Genomic DNA, 14,599 nt, shown 5'->3' with positions numbered 1-14,599 from the left:
CAGGATATAAACACAGGGATCAATACCCTCAGTTGATGGATGAGCTCGACAGATCAACTTACAAGGTTTCAATCATGAAGTCCATTCAACTATCCTCCTTAATATTCTCTCTACTATCACTCACTGAAGGAATTTCTCTTAACAAGAGAGACAATGGCCTCGAGCCTCGTGTTATGAGCGTGGAGATTCAGAGGCGGACAATATCTGATCCTATTTCCAACGATCGAAGACGTCTTCGCAAGAGAGACGGGACAATAGACATTGGTATTGACAATGAAGTAAGTATCTGCCACAACAACACAGAGACACAACCATTGACCTCCTCTAGCAATCTCTTTACTTCCTCAATGCATCATTGGGAACGCCACCTCAAGATTTCCGTCTTCATCTCGACACTGGAAGCAGTGATCTATGGGTCAACGCACAAGGCTCAAAACTGTGTTCTACTCACGCCAATATATGCAGCGAATCTGGTCTATACAGTCCTAACAAGTCGTCGACTTATGAGTATTTGAACAGCGACTTCAACATCTCATATGCCGATGGCTCTGGTGCTTCCGGAGACTATGCTACCGAGACGTTCCGCATGGGTAGTGTAAAGCTTGAAGATTTACAGTTTGGTATCGGATATGTTACATCTGACAACGAAGGCGTCCTTGGTATCGGATACAAGAGCAATGAAGCTCAGGTCGGCCAACTCAACCGAGACGCTTACGATAACTTGCCGGCCAAGTTGGCTTCCAAAGGTCTCATCGCTTCTAATGCGTACAGCTTGTATCTGAACGACCTCGAGTCTGCCACCGGAACCATCCTATTTGGAGGCGTGGACCAGGAGCAGTATACCGGCGATCTAGTCACTCTCCCCATCAACAAGATTAACGGCGAGTTTGCCGAGCTCTCCATCACACTACAGAGCGTCAGCGCAGACTCAGAAACTATCGCTGACAACCTTGACCTTGCTGTTATTCTCGACTCTGGCTCAACACTCTCATATCTCCCCGCCACACTTACGTCAGACATATATGATATTGTTGGCGCTCAGTACGAGGAGGGAGAGTCTGTCGCATACGTTCCCTGCGATCTTGGAAACGATTCAGGAAACTTGACGTTCAAGTTCAAAGACCCGGCAGAGATCTCAGTACCGTTGAGCGAGCTGGTCCTTGACTTCACCGATGTGACAGGGCGCCAATTATCCTTCGACAATGGCCAGGCAGCCTGTACTTTTGGAATAGCACCCACGACAGGAGACATTTCTATCTTGGGTGACACGTTTCTCAGAAGCGCCTACGTTGTTTTCGATCTTGAGAATAACGAGATCTCACTAGCACAGAGCAACTTTGACGCTACAAAATCGCATATTCTCGAGATCGGTACCGGAAAGCATCCGGTTCCTACTGCCACTGGTAGTGGTTCTTCTGATAACAAGGAAAATGCCGCTGCGTCACTTGCACCATTAGGAGGCGACGCAGCTATTTCTATGGTTGCTGGGGCCTTTGCTCTCGGGTTTGCTTGGATGCTTATTTGACGTGGTGTTAACGTTGTGCATGGCTTATGAAGGTTTCTGGAGAAAAGCATCATGATTTAGCGTCTGGTTTGGCATGATGTTATGGTGTTACATGGTTATTCTGTTGGGCTACATTCAAGGAGTATTGGGTCGAGATAGACACGCGTTAAGAGGAATGATGTTCTATTGATTTCTAAATGGATTTTTCTTTGCTCCAACTTATCCTACATATACCTGAGCGATGGCAGTGATCTGATCTGCGTTTGCCGATTCGGCTCCGAAAGGTCGCATTTAGCTACTCTTCGCTGTGTTACTGATATATGGCATGCAAAGTTACATTACGGAGATAAAGTTTCCACCCCATGTATACATCATATATATTTATACTGTCCCTTGTCTGAGCAAGCCCAAGCTTTCAACCCCAAGACTTCATTCTGCTGTTGTTGGCATGCTACAGTAGACATTTCAACTAAAACCAATACACGTCAAACGGTACAGAATGACTGCTTATATCGAGCTTGCAGCTTCTTGGCTCTTCAAAAACTCCAAGGGCAGAGATGCAAGAGCTTTCTTCACCACCCCCGCCTTTGCTGAGCATCCAGAGCCTACACTTGCTGTCACATCTCCAGACTGTGGCCCAGATGGTGCAACATTGGGGAAAGACTACATGCACGGTGATCAGCACAAGTTTCCCGAGTTATCCTGGGACCCTCACTCTGGTGTAAAAGAGTGGTTACTTGTGTCTGAGGACCCAGATGCTCCCCTGACAACGCCAATTTGCCATGGGTGAGTTGACATTTGAATTTGGAAGAATGAGGCTAACTGTTGTAGAATTTACTTGGGAATACCCTCTGAGAAAACAAGAGTTGTCGAGAGTGACTTTGAGCCTGTTGAAAAGAGTTCCACTCGACTCGCGGGAGGCTTCTACTATGGTGCGAGTCGTAACGGCTCGATCTATATTGCTCCACGGCCACTTCTGAATCATGGCATTCATCGATGTGAGTATAACTGGCTCTAGGGCAAATACATGAATTAACATGATGCAAGACTGGTATGAAGTAATTGGTCTAAATGAGCCTTTGGACGAGAAGTTCAAGACCTCCAAACCGAACAGGGATCAAGTCGCAGAAGCCATTAATGGTAAGGTAGTTGTCTGGGGAAGATGGATGGGACAGTGCGAGAGAAGATGGGAGTGAGTCAAGATGGAGATGGTATCGATCTTATTATGTTTCTACTCTTACGCATAATTGACGGCTCCAATCTCTCAGCCCGTTCCTCATTTTGTAGTCATTGAACACCCTTAGATTCGTCCAAAACTCCAGATGTTCAACCCAGTCTTGGTTCCCTCTTGAACGGGCAGCCCAGCATGCCATGTCCCTTCGTACCCTCTACCATCCGCCGCAAAGTTCTCCCAATAGACTGCATTCCCCGGCACAACCTTGAAAGTCACACCCGTACCTCTATCTTTCTCCATACCGTCAGGACACTCGATGAACCGACACCATTCCGTCTCCGCTGGTCTCTTGATAAGGGGAAACTCGGTGCCACCGCCTTTAAGACTATCAGAACCCTCGACCCACACCATGAGACTGCTCACACGGCCCCATCCACGCGTGTTAGAGCTCCAGTCGAAGTGATGGTTGTAGTGACCACCCGGACCGTACCGTTGAGTCCTCATGCGCTCGATCCAGAGATCTGGACGCCAGCCTTGAAGAGCGCGGGCACGAGACTCGATGCAGCGGACGGGGTCAGTTCTGGGAATGAGCGCAACGTGAGAGTCACGGACTGAAGAGTCGCGATGGGTGGCCTCGCCATTGTTGGTTATGGTTGAAGGTACAAAGATCGGTTCACTACTGAGTATTAGCATCATACCATGACACGATACCTGGACATATCTACCTTATATCAAGCAAATGCTTCCTTTCTCCCTCATTCAAGAAATTCTCAAGGTAAATTATCAGAGGCTCTCTGCTCAAAATTCTAGCAACATAACCATCTGGAACACATTCAGGCGCTGTCGCATTGGGCGGATCGATAGCTAGGAGCGACTCATTGAACTTGGGGCGCGGTGAGACATCGTTGATGCGGGTGGCCCGGTCTGGATACAAGAAGTCACTGATGGGATTTGAGAACACCAGAATAATAGCCAGGAGTCCAATCACGTATTGAAACATGGTTGAGGGCAGCTCATAAGCAGTCAATGGCTGATAGTTTAGAGGAGGATGAGAGTTGAAGGGGGGACGATTGAGCTCATGATGAGTGGAGCAAAACTACAAGGGTTAAAGCTTCGGATAAGACGGGGTCACTAATGTCTGACCATATTTGGATCTCGAAGAGCAGAGTTCAGGTTATAAGTATTTCATATCTTAGTCATTTCAAGAGGCCCTTGGTTTATTTATTTCCTCTAAATGGTCCCAGAACGAGTACAAGAGTTGTGTGTCGTCATCTCCAACAATCATGGGTATATATCGTACAAGTTCCCCTTCGTTCAACACATCAGCGTCCACTAAATGAATGACCAAAACTCCAGTCGTATCCTAGTAATACAGATAAACTCAATCCGAATTTCTCCATCCTTCTCAACTTCCTGCTGGAAGTCCTTCAACATCCCAGCTGAGGTCGACAGCATTCAATATCCCCCAAGGATCGCCATCACCGAGGGGAATAGTATTTGCCGCCATCTGTGCAAAGAGTGTTTCTTCGGTAGATTGCCATATCGGTGTAGAAATTCGTTCTTGAAATGCTCTTAAATCGATTCGATTTTCCTCTGCACTGTTCCCGAGGCCGACATCAGGTGAGGTATGACTACTCCCGGAGACCGTCTTCGTGTAGGAACCTTGGTTTGAACCTTGGTTAGCTGGCGAAGATGCGGCTGATGAATTTGTTCGATCCGGTAGCGAAATAGCCCCTGAGGCCATGCGGGGTGAAAATGATGCTGGCCACATACCCGTTCCTCTGAAATTGGGGTTCAAGTTCAAGTTGAGAGGATCGCTGCTTCGCATGTTGGCCATAATTTCAGGTCCAGGACTTTCATTCGTTCTCTTTCGTTTATTGGTTTCCGGATCTGGTCGATCCGCAGGCTCAACATTTCTAGCAGCGGCCCCAAGCACAGCTGAATAACACGTCTTTCCCAGCGACATGGCGCTGGCCACCTTGTCCAGTCTTGACTTTTCAGCATCCATCCGTTTCTCTTGGGTGAAGTTGGAAGCAAACAAGATAGGCGATGCCCCAGTATGCTCCGCAACTGAGCTTCGGGCAAGCATGGGGATGCGCGACCTGCTTGGTCCAAAAGCGTTTCGATATCTCCTCAATGACGGTACTTGAATAACAGAGTCGAGCCCGTTCTTTTCGATGTCGAGGCATGCTTGCTGTAAGAACGTTCGTGTGATGGTGTGCACACGTGCGATAGCTTCCATAGATTGGATTATGAGTCGGAAATTTGATAGGTCAATTGTGCTTAAGCCGTTGACCGGGTTCTCTTTGCCTAGGTAGACGTAAACCGTAGTGGTGCAGTATAGCGAGAGAGCAGACAATGGACTCTTCTATACAATGGTTAGCCAAGATACAAGAAACAAACATAATGGACATACAAAGAAGAGAGTGCCGTTGGCGGTCAGCCGCATGATATTAACAATCTCCTCAGCAGCCGCTCGAAGGCGAGTAACGCTACCCTGCTTGACGTGATCGGGAAGGTTGTATTTGTCCGCTTTTTCAACGGCAGCGTGGTGCAGACATATAATCGCGGCGTGAAGATTGAGGTTCAGGTGGAGTGCTGATACGTCTCGCACATTCTCGGGGAGACGGAATTTCTCGGGGAGAAACATGAAGAGGCTGGATAAGGTGTTGTCCAGATCACGGTGTCGAGTCCAGAATGACCCATGCATTAGATCGTCGTTTCTTGCGTCGGGCTTGGATCGGTGAACATGACGGAGAATGATTTTGAATATTTCACAAGTAAGGATGGTTCCAGCAAACCCTGTGTACTGAGCACCTTGAATTGCCTCATCCAGGAAAGGAGCGTCCTCTTTGCGATCTTCGACAAATGCTTCTTCCGAGGCAGGAAGCCTTGTCGCGATCTAAATCGTGGTCAGCGTTGCTCAGAAAAGGGGAGAGCGTGTCATACGTCTTCCGAGTTAATCAGGCTCGGCCATCCTGTGGAGATACTGCAATGTGCATCTGCAGCAAACACCCCCCAAAAGATTCTCCTCCGCTCTTCCAATTCAGCCCATGTAAGAGGAGGTCCCAGTGCCGGTGGCATGCCAAGGGGATCCCCATCTAGACGGTCAAGTCCTATCATGTGGCATAGTCGTACAGAGTTAGCTACGCTTATGGTCGACCTTGTGAAAAGCAGGTGTTTTGCCTCGTAAAAGGCTATGAGGGCCCAGGTCTGCGCGTGTTGAACAGATATAAAAGCATCCCCGTGTCCCTGAGATAGTTAATATTGACCTGCCAGGCACTTTCAAACCGCTCACCTTCATCATGTCTGCCTCAATGTACGCCCGTGATCGACGGTAAAAGACGTCGTGGTACTCGTCAAACTTGGTACTGCCAGTGGCCGCTAAAGCCCATATGGCATATCGCAGACACATAGGGGGTCTTCTGAGCAGAGGGCCATAAAAGGATTGGAGATATTTTCCCGGGTGGATAATTGGTATCATCCGATATTGATTGTGAAAAAAGATATTGTTGCTGTGAAGGTCAGCGTCCATCTTGGAGGTCCAAATACCGACCGTTCTTACAGTTCTTCCATAACATCGTCCGGCGGTAAAGGTTCGGTCATGCCTAGACTCATCAACTGCGCATTGAGAGACTGGGGACTCTCTTGTGGATTTTGGACGATGTTGGGTGATGTGAAAGACGAAAAGTCGGGATCAGGCAGATTGTTAATTGTCTGACCTAGTCCAGGGGTAAAGTCCATATCAAAGAAGTTGACATTCGCCTGGGGTGGCTGAACAGGACTCCCATCATCTGTTTTCTCCTCTGAAGAATTCTTATTGACCTCCTTGAGATAATCTTCAACTTGAGCTGAGATACATCATCAGCGACTCGTGGTTCATGATTACAATATGATTGTTGTCAAGATACTTACCCAGACGAGCCTCGAGTTCCTTGACATTTCTTCTCTTGAAGTTCGGCTTCCTCCGTGATTCTGGATATACACACTCATTTGAGACCTTGACACAGCGAGTGCACGCTGGCTTCGTGCGATCGCATTTCAACTTGCGGGCTCTGCAGGAAACGCATGCTAAAGGCTCAGTCTTTGCGGACTCAGGTTGGCCGGAAGGATCGGGCTCGCTTGTGTCTGGCGGCATCTTGACGAACGAGTATAGTCATTCAATGAATGAATGATAATTCCGATTATTCCTCCTCAGATCCCAAGTTCGCTGTCGCTGCAAAGTGTCGCGCGTGGTGGATAAAGGTTTGAGATGGGGCTCAAGAACCTTGTCAGGTAGGTACAGGGTGAGAAGCAGTTGAATAGCAATTATCGTGTTATCCCGACGAGTAACAGAATGCGTATGAAGGCTCAATTACGAGGGTTTTCACGATGGAGAAACGTATTACAGGCATATTCACGTTGTCAAGCTTTGATGTGGTTTGTCGTTTGACAGACCAAACGTCGGAAATCTAAACTGTCCGAAGGCCGAGAGGCTTACAATAGCCCGACAAAGGTTCTGATGAGTCAGGATACAAGAACTGGATCGCGAAGAGCGAAGACGCGAGCAAGATGAGACCGAGACGTAAATGCCTTAATTATACTGTCGAGAGTTAAAGCAAAAGACGCAGAATGCGAGGCATGCCTTAGTAGGTAAAGAACCTTGACAAGTAATGATGCCAGAGGTGTGCCTTGTTATTGAGGTATCGGTAGATGTTTCGGCTCGTTTAACCTTAACACCAAGACTCCATTGAAAAAAAAAAAAAAAAAAAAAAAAAAAAAAAAAAAAAAGAGGCTGCTCGTTCCTGCTTCGATGTGGCGCGGATAGGAGATAGCTTCTTCATCCCTTGCGTATCAGCCACACCTACAGGCACCTTCACAAGCTATCTTGTGTCTTGATTACAGTAGGTAGAGCTTGGTCCCTTGCTAAACCAAGAAAAGCTTTTGTCACCTCACAAGCTCTATCCGTATCCCTCTCACTCTCATACCCACCAGAAACAAATTACTGCACCTTTAGCCCTTCAACATGCTCCACTGTACCGTATATGCACCATACAGTATGGGGCGGATGCTCTGTGTGTAGGCGGCCCGGAACACCCCAGCCGACAATATCTCGACTTTTCTCCGCTAAGGTTAACTGGACCTCTCCCCATGACCGATGAGAATGTCACTTGGGCCTTTCGGCAATCAGATCTTCAACACACAAGAGCACTCACTCACCTGGATCTTCGACACCACCAGCACCGCTCCTACCCGCCCGCCCCAGTCCAATCAGTAGCTTGGTCCTCGGACTCTTCTTCCAGGGCGGAGATCAAGGGGCGAACTCAAAACCCTCATGTTTAGTAAACGTTCTCGACCATAGTCGTCCGAGATCAGAGATCAAAGCACTTTGCTATTCTATTCTTTCCGACGAGGTTTTCAGCTCTTTCTCGTCAGTCATCGTCATCGTCACCACCGCCGCTGCCAGGGGCTTCATCCGCACCATTATGCGAAAGGCGTTCGTGTTTCAAGCGCTGCATAATGATAGTCTAGAATTTGACTTTTCTCGGACCAGATTGACTTCACAATGAGGTGTCAGGGCAGCATCATCCACAACCCCCAGTCACTGCGCTTTTCAGTGAACAACACGCTTCTTGCCCCTTCGGTGCTGCCGCGCTACAGCCGGGATGAGACGATGTCACTGGGCCATCAATGACGGTCGTATTACAGGGCTCCCGCCACTTGAAAGCAGGGGAACAGTGGCTGTCATCGCCATCGCTCCCACTACAGTACACATGTCCAAGAACTATGAGGGCACGGACTGACACGCCCCAGCCATATGTACATACGCATACGTATTGTGTGTGCGGTGCTTTGCTGTGCTCTGTCGACGGGAATCGCGGGCTTAAAATCCGAATAGTTTGCACCTCCCGATGTCAGCTAGTCATTCCATCAGCCGAGCTAGAAACTTTGACAGGGCTTCTCGAGTTGCCTCGACGGCCGCCAGACCCACTCTGGTGGACAAATGTGGCACTTAGCCGTCTGCTGCCGATTCGACAAGCGCTGACGATTGACAGCTAGGCTTCAACACTATCTTGGAGTACTGGCGGTCCTGGAAGGCCCGGCCGATCACCAAGATCGACAAAGAGCACCTAGCTTAGCGGCAGCCCTAAATCGGCTTAGACTCTACGCCATTCAGGTCTCCACACTTCCAACTAGGTGGTGGCGTTGAGGCCAACGAGGTCAGCCCTGAGCAACGGTTCTGGCAACTCCGGTATTAAGAGACACAGAATCTAGCGCGGGTGTCGCAGCCCTGAAACGAAAGGCATTGGCGAGAATAGCCTTTGACCACAGCGTTGAACGCCTGTTTCGCATGTCCTTTTCTCGTTGCGAATTCTTGTCCGTGGTTTCTTATCTCGCGCTCTCAATTTACATCCTCTGCGTTTTATAACCCGGCGCGCATAGAGCATACGCTCAGCTGATCAACATAGTAGCCCGGGGTCTCGGGGATTAACTTGGCAGGGGACAAAATGGCGATGTGGATTGCCGCCTCGCCCTTCTTATATCAGCCCTGCCAGTACCGTCTGAAACGACTGTGACGCTCACTGTTCTGCCTGCGCATCTTTCGTACAAGCCTCAATGACTAGACCCCAGGAGTATGAGCGGTTAGCCGCGTAGGTGTCTGCATGATCAAGCACCCGCGTCAACAGCTCGAACCCATTAATGTGGCTTTGTTTGAAGAAACCGCTTGAATTGCACAAAATGGGATGAACGAGCACGCACGAGCCCATAAAGAAAGTCAATTCGCCGCCCTGGAACGGCTAAAGTTAGAACTGAGAGGTAACGTTGTTCATTTTGACATAATGGAGGCGGCTCTGGAGTGATCAGGGATCGACGGTAGGGCCCTGAGCACCCATGCGCCACAGAATTTACATTGAAGCCGCCTGGTTTGCAGAGGTAATGAGGCGCGCTGCATCTCAAACCTGGGGCTCCAGTTGACGCTGAATTTATGCTCTGCAATTGAATACGTCAATGCGGAAGCTCTACCTTCAAGCATGCTTGCCACGCGAAGAAAGATGCAGGTTGTCTCAGACCTTTCTTTAGCCTCACCGCAATGAGAGTACTCGCATGCCAAAGCTCTGTTTCGGTTCAGCGGATCCGAAAAAACGGTATCAAGGATATTGTAGCTCGACGTCTTTGCGGCAACTTGCGAGTTGCGCCGCTTTGTTTACTATGGAGTCAAAGAGATGAAGGAAACTCCGTTCAGCATCATCCAGCTTATTCAAGGACCCGAGCGATGGTGAATTGTGGCCACATTCATATGCTTGCCTTTGAGACACTCAGCTGTCAACCACCTATCATCGCCAACATGTCGCCTTGGCGGGCACATCAAGGATGTTCTGAGGAACGTCTTGTCTTTCAGCCACGCCACGCGGCTTGTTTGCCCCAGTGCCATGGACAAGGAAAGAGAGGGAAACTTGGTGAGCCACTACCACGAGGTCAAGTCATTACATCCACAACGACCCATCAATTCAAGGTGCTCTGGGCCAGTGAAACAGGACACCACGTCAAACGGCCTACCAATGGAACATGGAAGAATGAGCTTCTTAGTTCAGCACGGGAAATTTAAAGGGACCAGCTAAGGTTGCTCAAATTGCTCCTAGGCCAAGGGCATCATGCCAAGTTTCAAGTTGAACCAGAGTAATTTCCTCAAGAGTCCAACCGAACGGTTGCACTACCAAGACTACGCAGCCATAACGACTACTAGCCTCCTAGTGGTACTCACAGACGAGCATATGTACGAAAAAGGGTACGCCTCTCAGCCTAGCTGTCATCTAAGCCCGCCACAGACTGTCGCTGGCGCCCCTCATGGTCCACCAGCATCTTGCCGCGGCGAACGCCCGTTTTGTGTCATTTACTCTTAACTCTGGAGGGAACTTATGTTGAAGAGTCTTGGTCATCAACAATGGTCATAACATATCAACACTAGCAACGGATACCAGACATGCCGTAGCCGTACAGCCAAATGCTGTGGGGTCTTTACCATGTGAGATTTGTTGAAACAAGCCAATGCCCGAATGACTTTCACGAGACAATACTTCAGCGACAGGGGCGGAGTGACTGCTGCACATTATGATAACCAGAGCATACCATGAAGACAGACTGACTGTTCACCTGTTGTCCGTTGGAGGCTATGCCAAGCTACCACAAAGAAAAGCAGTGACTGGCTGTCAATTGACTCAGAAAATGAGATCAAGTCGGTCCGCTGTGTCATACTAATTCATGTGGAAGCTCGGCAAAACATGAGTACTTGATCTATGTATGCATAGTCTGGCTGGCATTATCACTCTTCCTGGACAGTGCACCTGCCGTCTTGTCTAAGATGCTTGGTTTATGCTTGTTTCCGTCTGCTCACATCTCCTGGGGGTAGTAGTCAACTTTCAGGCCCTTTTGCATATTATTAGGCACCTGGACCGGTCACAAGAGGCCCTGTCTCCCTGTCGCCCTATCTTCCTTGCCTGGAAACACCCCCTCACCGGTCAATTTTGACATGTTTCATGCCTGGTGTGCATCCCTGTTCCCAGCTGGTCTGCATGCGTAGATCGTTCGACTGAACTTTACAAGGAGATGTCCTTGCGGCATTCACGGCTCAGGGCGCTCCTAGAAGCCCGATCTGGCCTTTGCAAGTGCCGCATCCCAAGCGCCCTTGACCTGGCCGTGACAGCATCACAGTCGCTTCCAAACCGTCACAAGGCATGAGTTACTCTTTTGGGAAGGCAGCCGCCTCATGAGGTTTGTCTATATGTGCATGCAGCGGCAGAGGCGCACCTGTGGGTGTTCCTGTTGCTGTTGGTGGTGGTGGTGCTGCTGCATATCTTCAACCATGAGCTATTGTCTGCTATTGACTAGTAGACAACGTGCCTCTCCGTGCTATGGATATCGGATACTACCTCTTTTTCCTTCTCACTGTCTTTCTCGTTCAGATTCCCTTCTTGGCACCATGCATAACTGCCATCGAATGTGTGCTCATCATTGCTAAGTCATGAAAAACTCGTCTTTTATGCAACCATCCAGCCTCCCACCCAGGTAGCTAGGTATGTATGCCACCCACACCCTTCCTCGCCTTCTCCTGCTGCAGCAAACTTCCGAGCACCGGAGAATCGCCGTCGGGTGTGTCTTGCATTAACAGAGTCAGTGTCGTCAAATCCTCCGTAGCCCAGTTTAGGATGACAGAACCGGCCGACTGGCTCTCCGTTCAAAGACATTTTTAACACGGACCTCAACTTGGTCCCTGGCTCCCTTTCTCGGAACATGGTCTCCTTTCCTCACTCAACTTGGCAGACCTTCTTTACCTGATCGGATTCGAAGTGAGGTGGTAGTTGGTTCTATCAAACCAGTGGCTCCTAACATAGGCTAGCCGTTGACGCTATACATGACCGGTGACATTCTAAATAGCCCCAGCTAAGATCATCCTCTCCATTGACTCCACATAGTCCCCCTAAATCTGCGCTGAGAAACATAGGGATTCTTGAGCGAGTAATAAGTGAGTGTTAGCGATGGTATCGGTAAGACTGGCTGACTGGCTGCCTCATGTTATTATCTTGGTGGACCAGGGGTCGGGAAATTCACGATAATTGGTATTCCCACTTAAGATCAAAGCTTGTTTAGTATGGTTAGCGGTCCTCAATAGGTGAATCAACTAAAATCCTACCATGACCCGTCCTGCCTGGACTTACACCCACCCATGCATGCACAGACGGTAGGTCACTGTCGGACGGATGCTTCCTAGTACTGTGGTCTGTAGTTGGCTCATCCCTGATTGGCAAAGTTTTCCTTTTCTTGTAATTTGATTTGATTTGACTTGGTATGATTTGACAAGGAAGGCGTCTGGTTCACCTTTTGCCAAAGTCATCATGAGCCCCTAGATTATCGTAGATTGTCCGCGAGGTGTCTAATCTTCTTCGAGTCCAATGCTCATCCGGGAGACCCATCCTCTGTTTATCCTCCGTGCAAACGCTGTTATCGTATATATCGCGTTTTCTTCGTTGAAATGTTGATGATCGTTCTCCATGCTTTTTGTTCCTCATAGGTTCAATGGCTGACCAAGGAGGAAAAACAATATCCCCACTTTAGATGGCCCAAATACCCAAGGGATATCCCGTCGCTAAACGCGTTTGGAGGCTAAAACCTCGAACATGCAGAAGAAACAGTAGCAAGAACATAAAATGCGCTATTCCCATACCAAACCCGAAAAAGGGTATCGCTCCGAAAAAACAAGATCATTCAAATAATGGCCGATGCAGATCTTCATAGTACCTGAATTTAGACACTGCCCCTGCCGATGGTGCCAGGCCTTCGCTGGCTCAACGCCTCAAGTTCCTCGTCATAAGTGGCGCCCTCACCGTCACTTAAGGGTCCAGCGGGCTCTCGTTTGGAGTGGTCAAAGTCACCCCGTTCTGTTGTGGCGAGGACCTTTAGGTCACCGCCTCGAGCGCCCGTCATGGCGTCAGTTTCGGCGCGAGCGTTGTTGATCATGGCTGGCAATTGGCGACGTCGAGCATTGATGAACCAGTTTGAGATTTGATCTGTTGGTGGACACGTTAGTTTCCAGTCTTGACTAGGCTTCTCCGTCCTTGGCTTAGTCCGGCTAAACTTACTCATCTGCAGTCCAGTCTGTCGCATGAGATCTTGCTTCTCGTCCTCGGTAGGGTATGGGTGTTGAAGGTGTGCGACGAACCACGCCCTGAGCTTGTCTGTAGTCTCTTTGGGCAAGTTTCCTCTTCGCTTCCGTTGTTTGTTATCACCGCTGAGACTGGCAGAGCTCATGTCTCCAAATCGAACAAAATCTTGGTAAGGTGTATTATATGTGCCTGGAGTGAAAGGTGTCCGATCATACGAGTGAGAGGATCCCGTGGATAGTGACTGATATCGTGTTGGGTGGTGGTAAGGATACCCATAACCGTTTTCACGGTATGGTGAGACGCCAGGCTCAGATATGGGAGTTCGTGAATGTGACATCGACTGCTGAGGTGGTCGATAGCCGTCTGAAGGTGCTGTGCCACGGCCCACAGGTAGTTCTCGTTCCAAAGAACGTGGTGGAGGAAGACTGGGCAGCGTCGGCCGAGACTCTGCTCTCTCACTGGCTTCCATTGGGGCTGAGTGAGAATTTGACCCGTTTGTCAGAAACGGGCTTGTCCTTGTGGGAGCGGCCCAATTCTCCTGTGACCCCCCTTGGATAGGTATGTGTGGTGAAATCTGCCTGGGCGAAGCTCGATCGGGACTGTAGCACAAGCGTGGTACTTGACGGACTCTCTCCGTTTCAACTTCACGCTCCATTGATAGTCTCCTTCTTTTGCTAGAATTGGGTGAGTGTATATATTGAGGCGATGCTGCGGTCAATGGTGGTGCGCCCAAGGGTGGCCCTGTAGACGGCGGCTTGGTATTGAGATCATGTGGCGGCTGGGTCTGAAGTTGTAATTCGGGGAATGCCTGTGAGATATTAGCTAAACAGTAACATAATGGTTTGCTTGTCGAATCGATGTAATGTACCTGTCGAATTGAAGGAAGTGCAACTTTGTCGTTCTCGGTCCTCGGTCGAAGCGAATAGTCGGGACATCGGTTGGTTTCCCATGGACGGGGCATGCCGAAGGATGAAGGGTGAGGAGAAGGAGATGCTGTAGCAAGCATAGACATATTGGGAAGTTGAGAAGCTGAGGTTCGTGGTTTCGTTTCAGACTGTTTTGACAGTGAACGACTATCTTCCATAACAATACGGCGAGCAAGGCGAGGAGTGACCGCGCAGCGGTTATCGTGGTCTATTGCCCGGTGTGACGGACAATTCGATTCTCAATTACTGATCAATGATGAATTGTACCTTGAGATATTACGCAATGTGAAGTCAAGGAACGCTTGAACGATCGTCCAGTCCGCAACGTTGCTGATCTAATAGACAGTTGAGGAAA

The 14,599-nt window shown here is 49.2% G+C and overlaps 4 protein-coding genes across 4 annotated transcripts; 1 reads left to right on the top strand and 3 right to left on the bottom strand.

Moving 5' to 3' along the window:
• Window positions 1-74: 74 nt before the first annotated feature.
• Window positions 75-2,700, top strand: FOBCDRAFT_242678 (aspartic peptidase domain-containing protein; the record flags this gene model as incomplete). Its single annotated transcript, XM_059610494.1, has 5 exons — window positions 75-278; window positions 329-1,503; window positions 2,003-2,290; window positions 2,336-2,502; window positions 2,564-2,700. The coding sequence occupies 5 exons, from the start codon at window positions 75-77 to the stop codon at window positions 2,698-2,700; spliced, it is 1,971 nt and encodes a 656-aa protein (XP_059467758.1).
• Window positions 2,701-2,804: 104 nt separating this feature from the next.
• FOBCDRAFT_205278 (uncharacterized protein) lies at window positions 2,805-3,678 on the bottom strand (the record flags this gene model as incomplete). Its single annotated transcript, XM_031188421.2, has 2 exons — window positions 2,805-3,354; window positions 3,404-3,678. 2 exons carry the CDS (start codon window positions 3,676-3,678, stop codon window positions 2,805-2,807), a joined length of 825 nt encoding a protein of 274 aa, XP_031035686.2.
• Window positions 3,679-3,870: 192 nt separating this feature from the next.
• On the bottom strand, window positions 3,871-6,823 carry FOBCDRAFT_48201 (uncharacterized protein). Its single transcript, XM_031188422.3, has 6 exons — window positions 6,594-6,823; window positions 6,244-6,529; window positions 5,977-6,193; window positions 5,628-5,930; window positions 5,095-5,580; window positions 3,871-5,046 (listed from the first exon to the last, which is right to left on the bottom strand). The coding sequence occupies exons 1-6, from the start codon at window positions 6,814-6,816 to the stop codon at window positions 4,084-4,086; spliced, it is 2,478 nt and encodes an 825-aa protein (XP_031035687.2). The 5' UTR covers window positions 6,817-6,823; the 3' UTR covers window positions 3,871-4,083.
• A 6,136-nt stretch (window positions 6,824-12,959) lies between these two features.
• Window positions 12,960-14,330, bottom strand: FOBCDRAFT_142270 (uncharacterized protein; the record flags this gene model as incomplete). The annotated part of the gene is made up of 3 exons (XM_031188427.2): window positions 12,960-13,222; window positions 13,295-14,126; window positions 14,187-14,330. The coding sequence occupies 3 exons, from the start codon at window positions 14,328-14,330 to the stop codon at window positions 12,960-12,962; spliced, it is 1,239 nt and encodes a 412-aa protein (XP_031035692.2).
• Window positions 14,331-14,599: the final 269 nt, after the last annotated feature.

The sequence above is a fragment of the Fusarium oxysporum genome, chromosome VIII, assembly GCF_013085055.1.
Source record: "Fusarium oxysporum Fo47 chromosome VIII, complete sequence".
NCBI lineage: Eukaryota > Fungi > Ascomycota > Sordariomycetes > Hypocreales > Nectriaceae > Fusarium > Fusarium oxysporum.
The sequence above is the reverse complement of the archived record's forward strand: the minus strand, read 5'-3'. Positions and strand labels throughout refer to the sequence as shown.

What these genes read in the sequence shown, in the direction of transcription:
- FOBCDRAFT_48201 (XM_031188422.3), bottom strand. Translation starts at nt 6,816, where the DNA reads ATGCCGCCAGACACAAGCGAGCCCGATCCTTCCGGCCAACCTGAGTCC. An exon ending in GGAACTCGAGGCTCGTCTGG is followed by an intron (nt 6,530 to 6,593) that starts GTAAGTATCTTG and finishes GATGTATCTCAG; the next exon opens with CTCAAGTTGAAGATTATCTC. An exon ending in TTGAGGCAGACATGATGAAG is followed by an intron (nt 5,931 to 5,976) that starts GTGAGCGGTTTG and finishes TAACTATCTCAG; the next exon opens with GGACACGGGGATGCTTTTAT.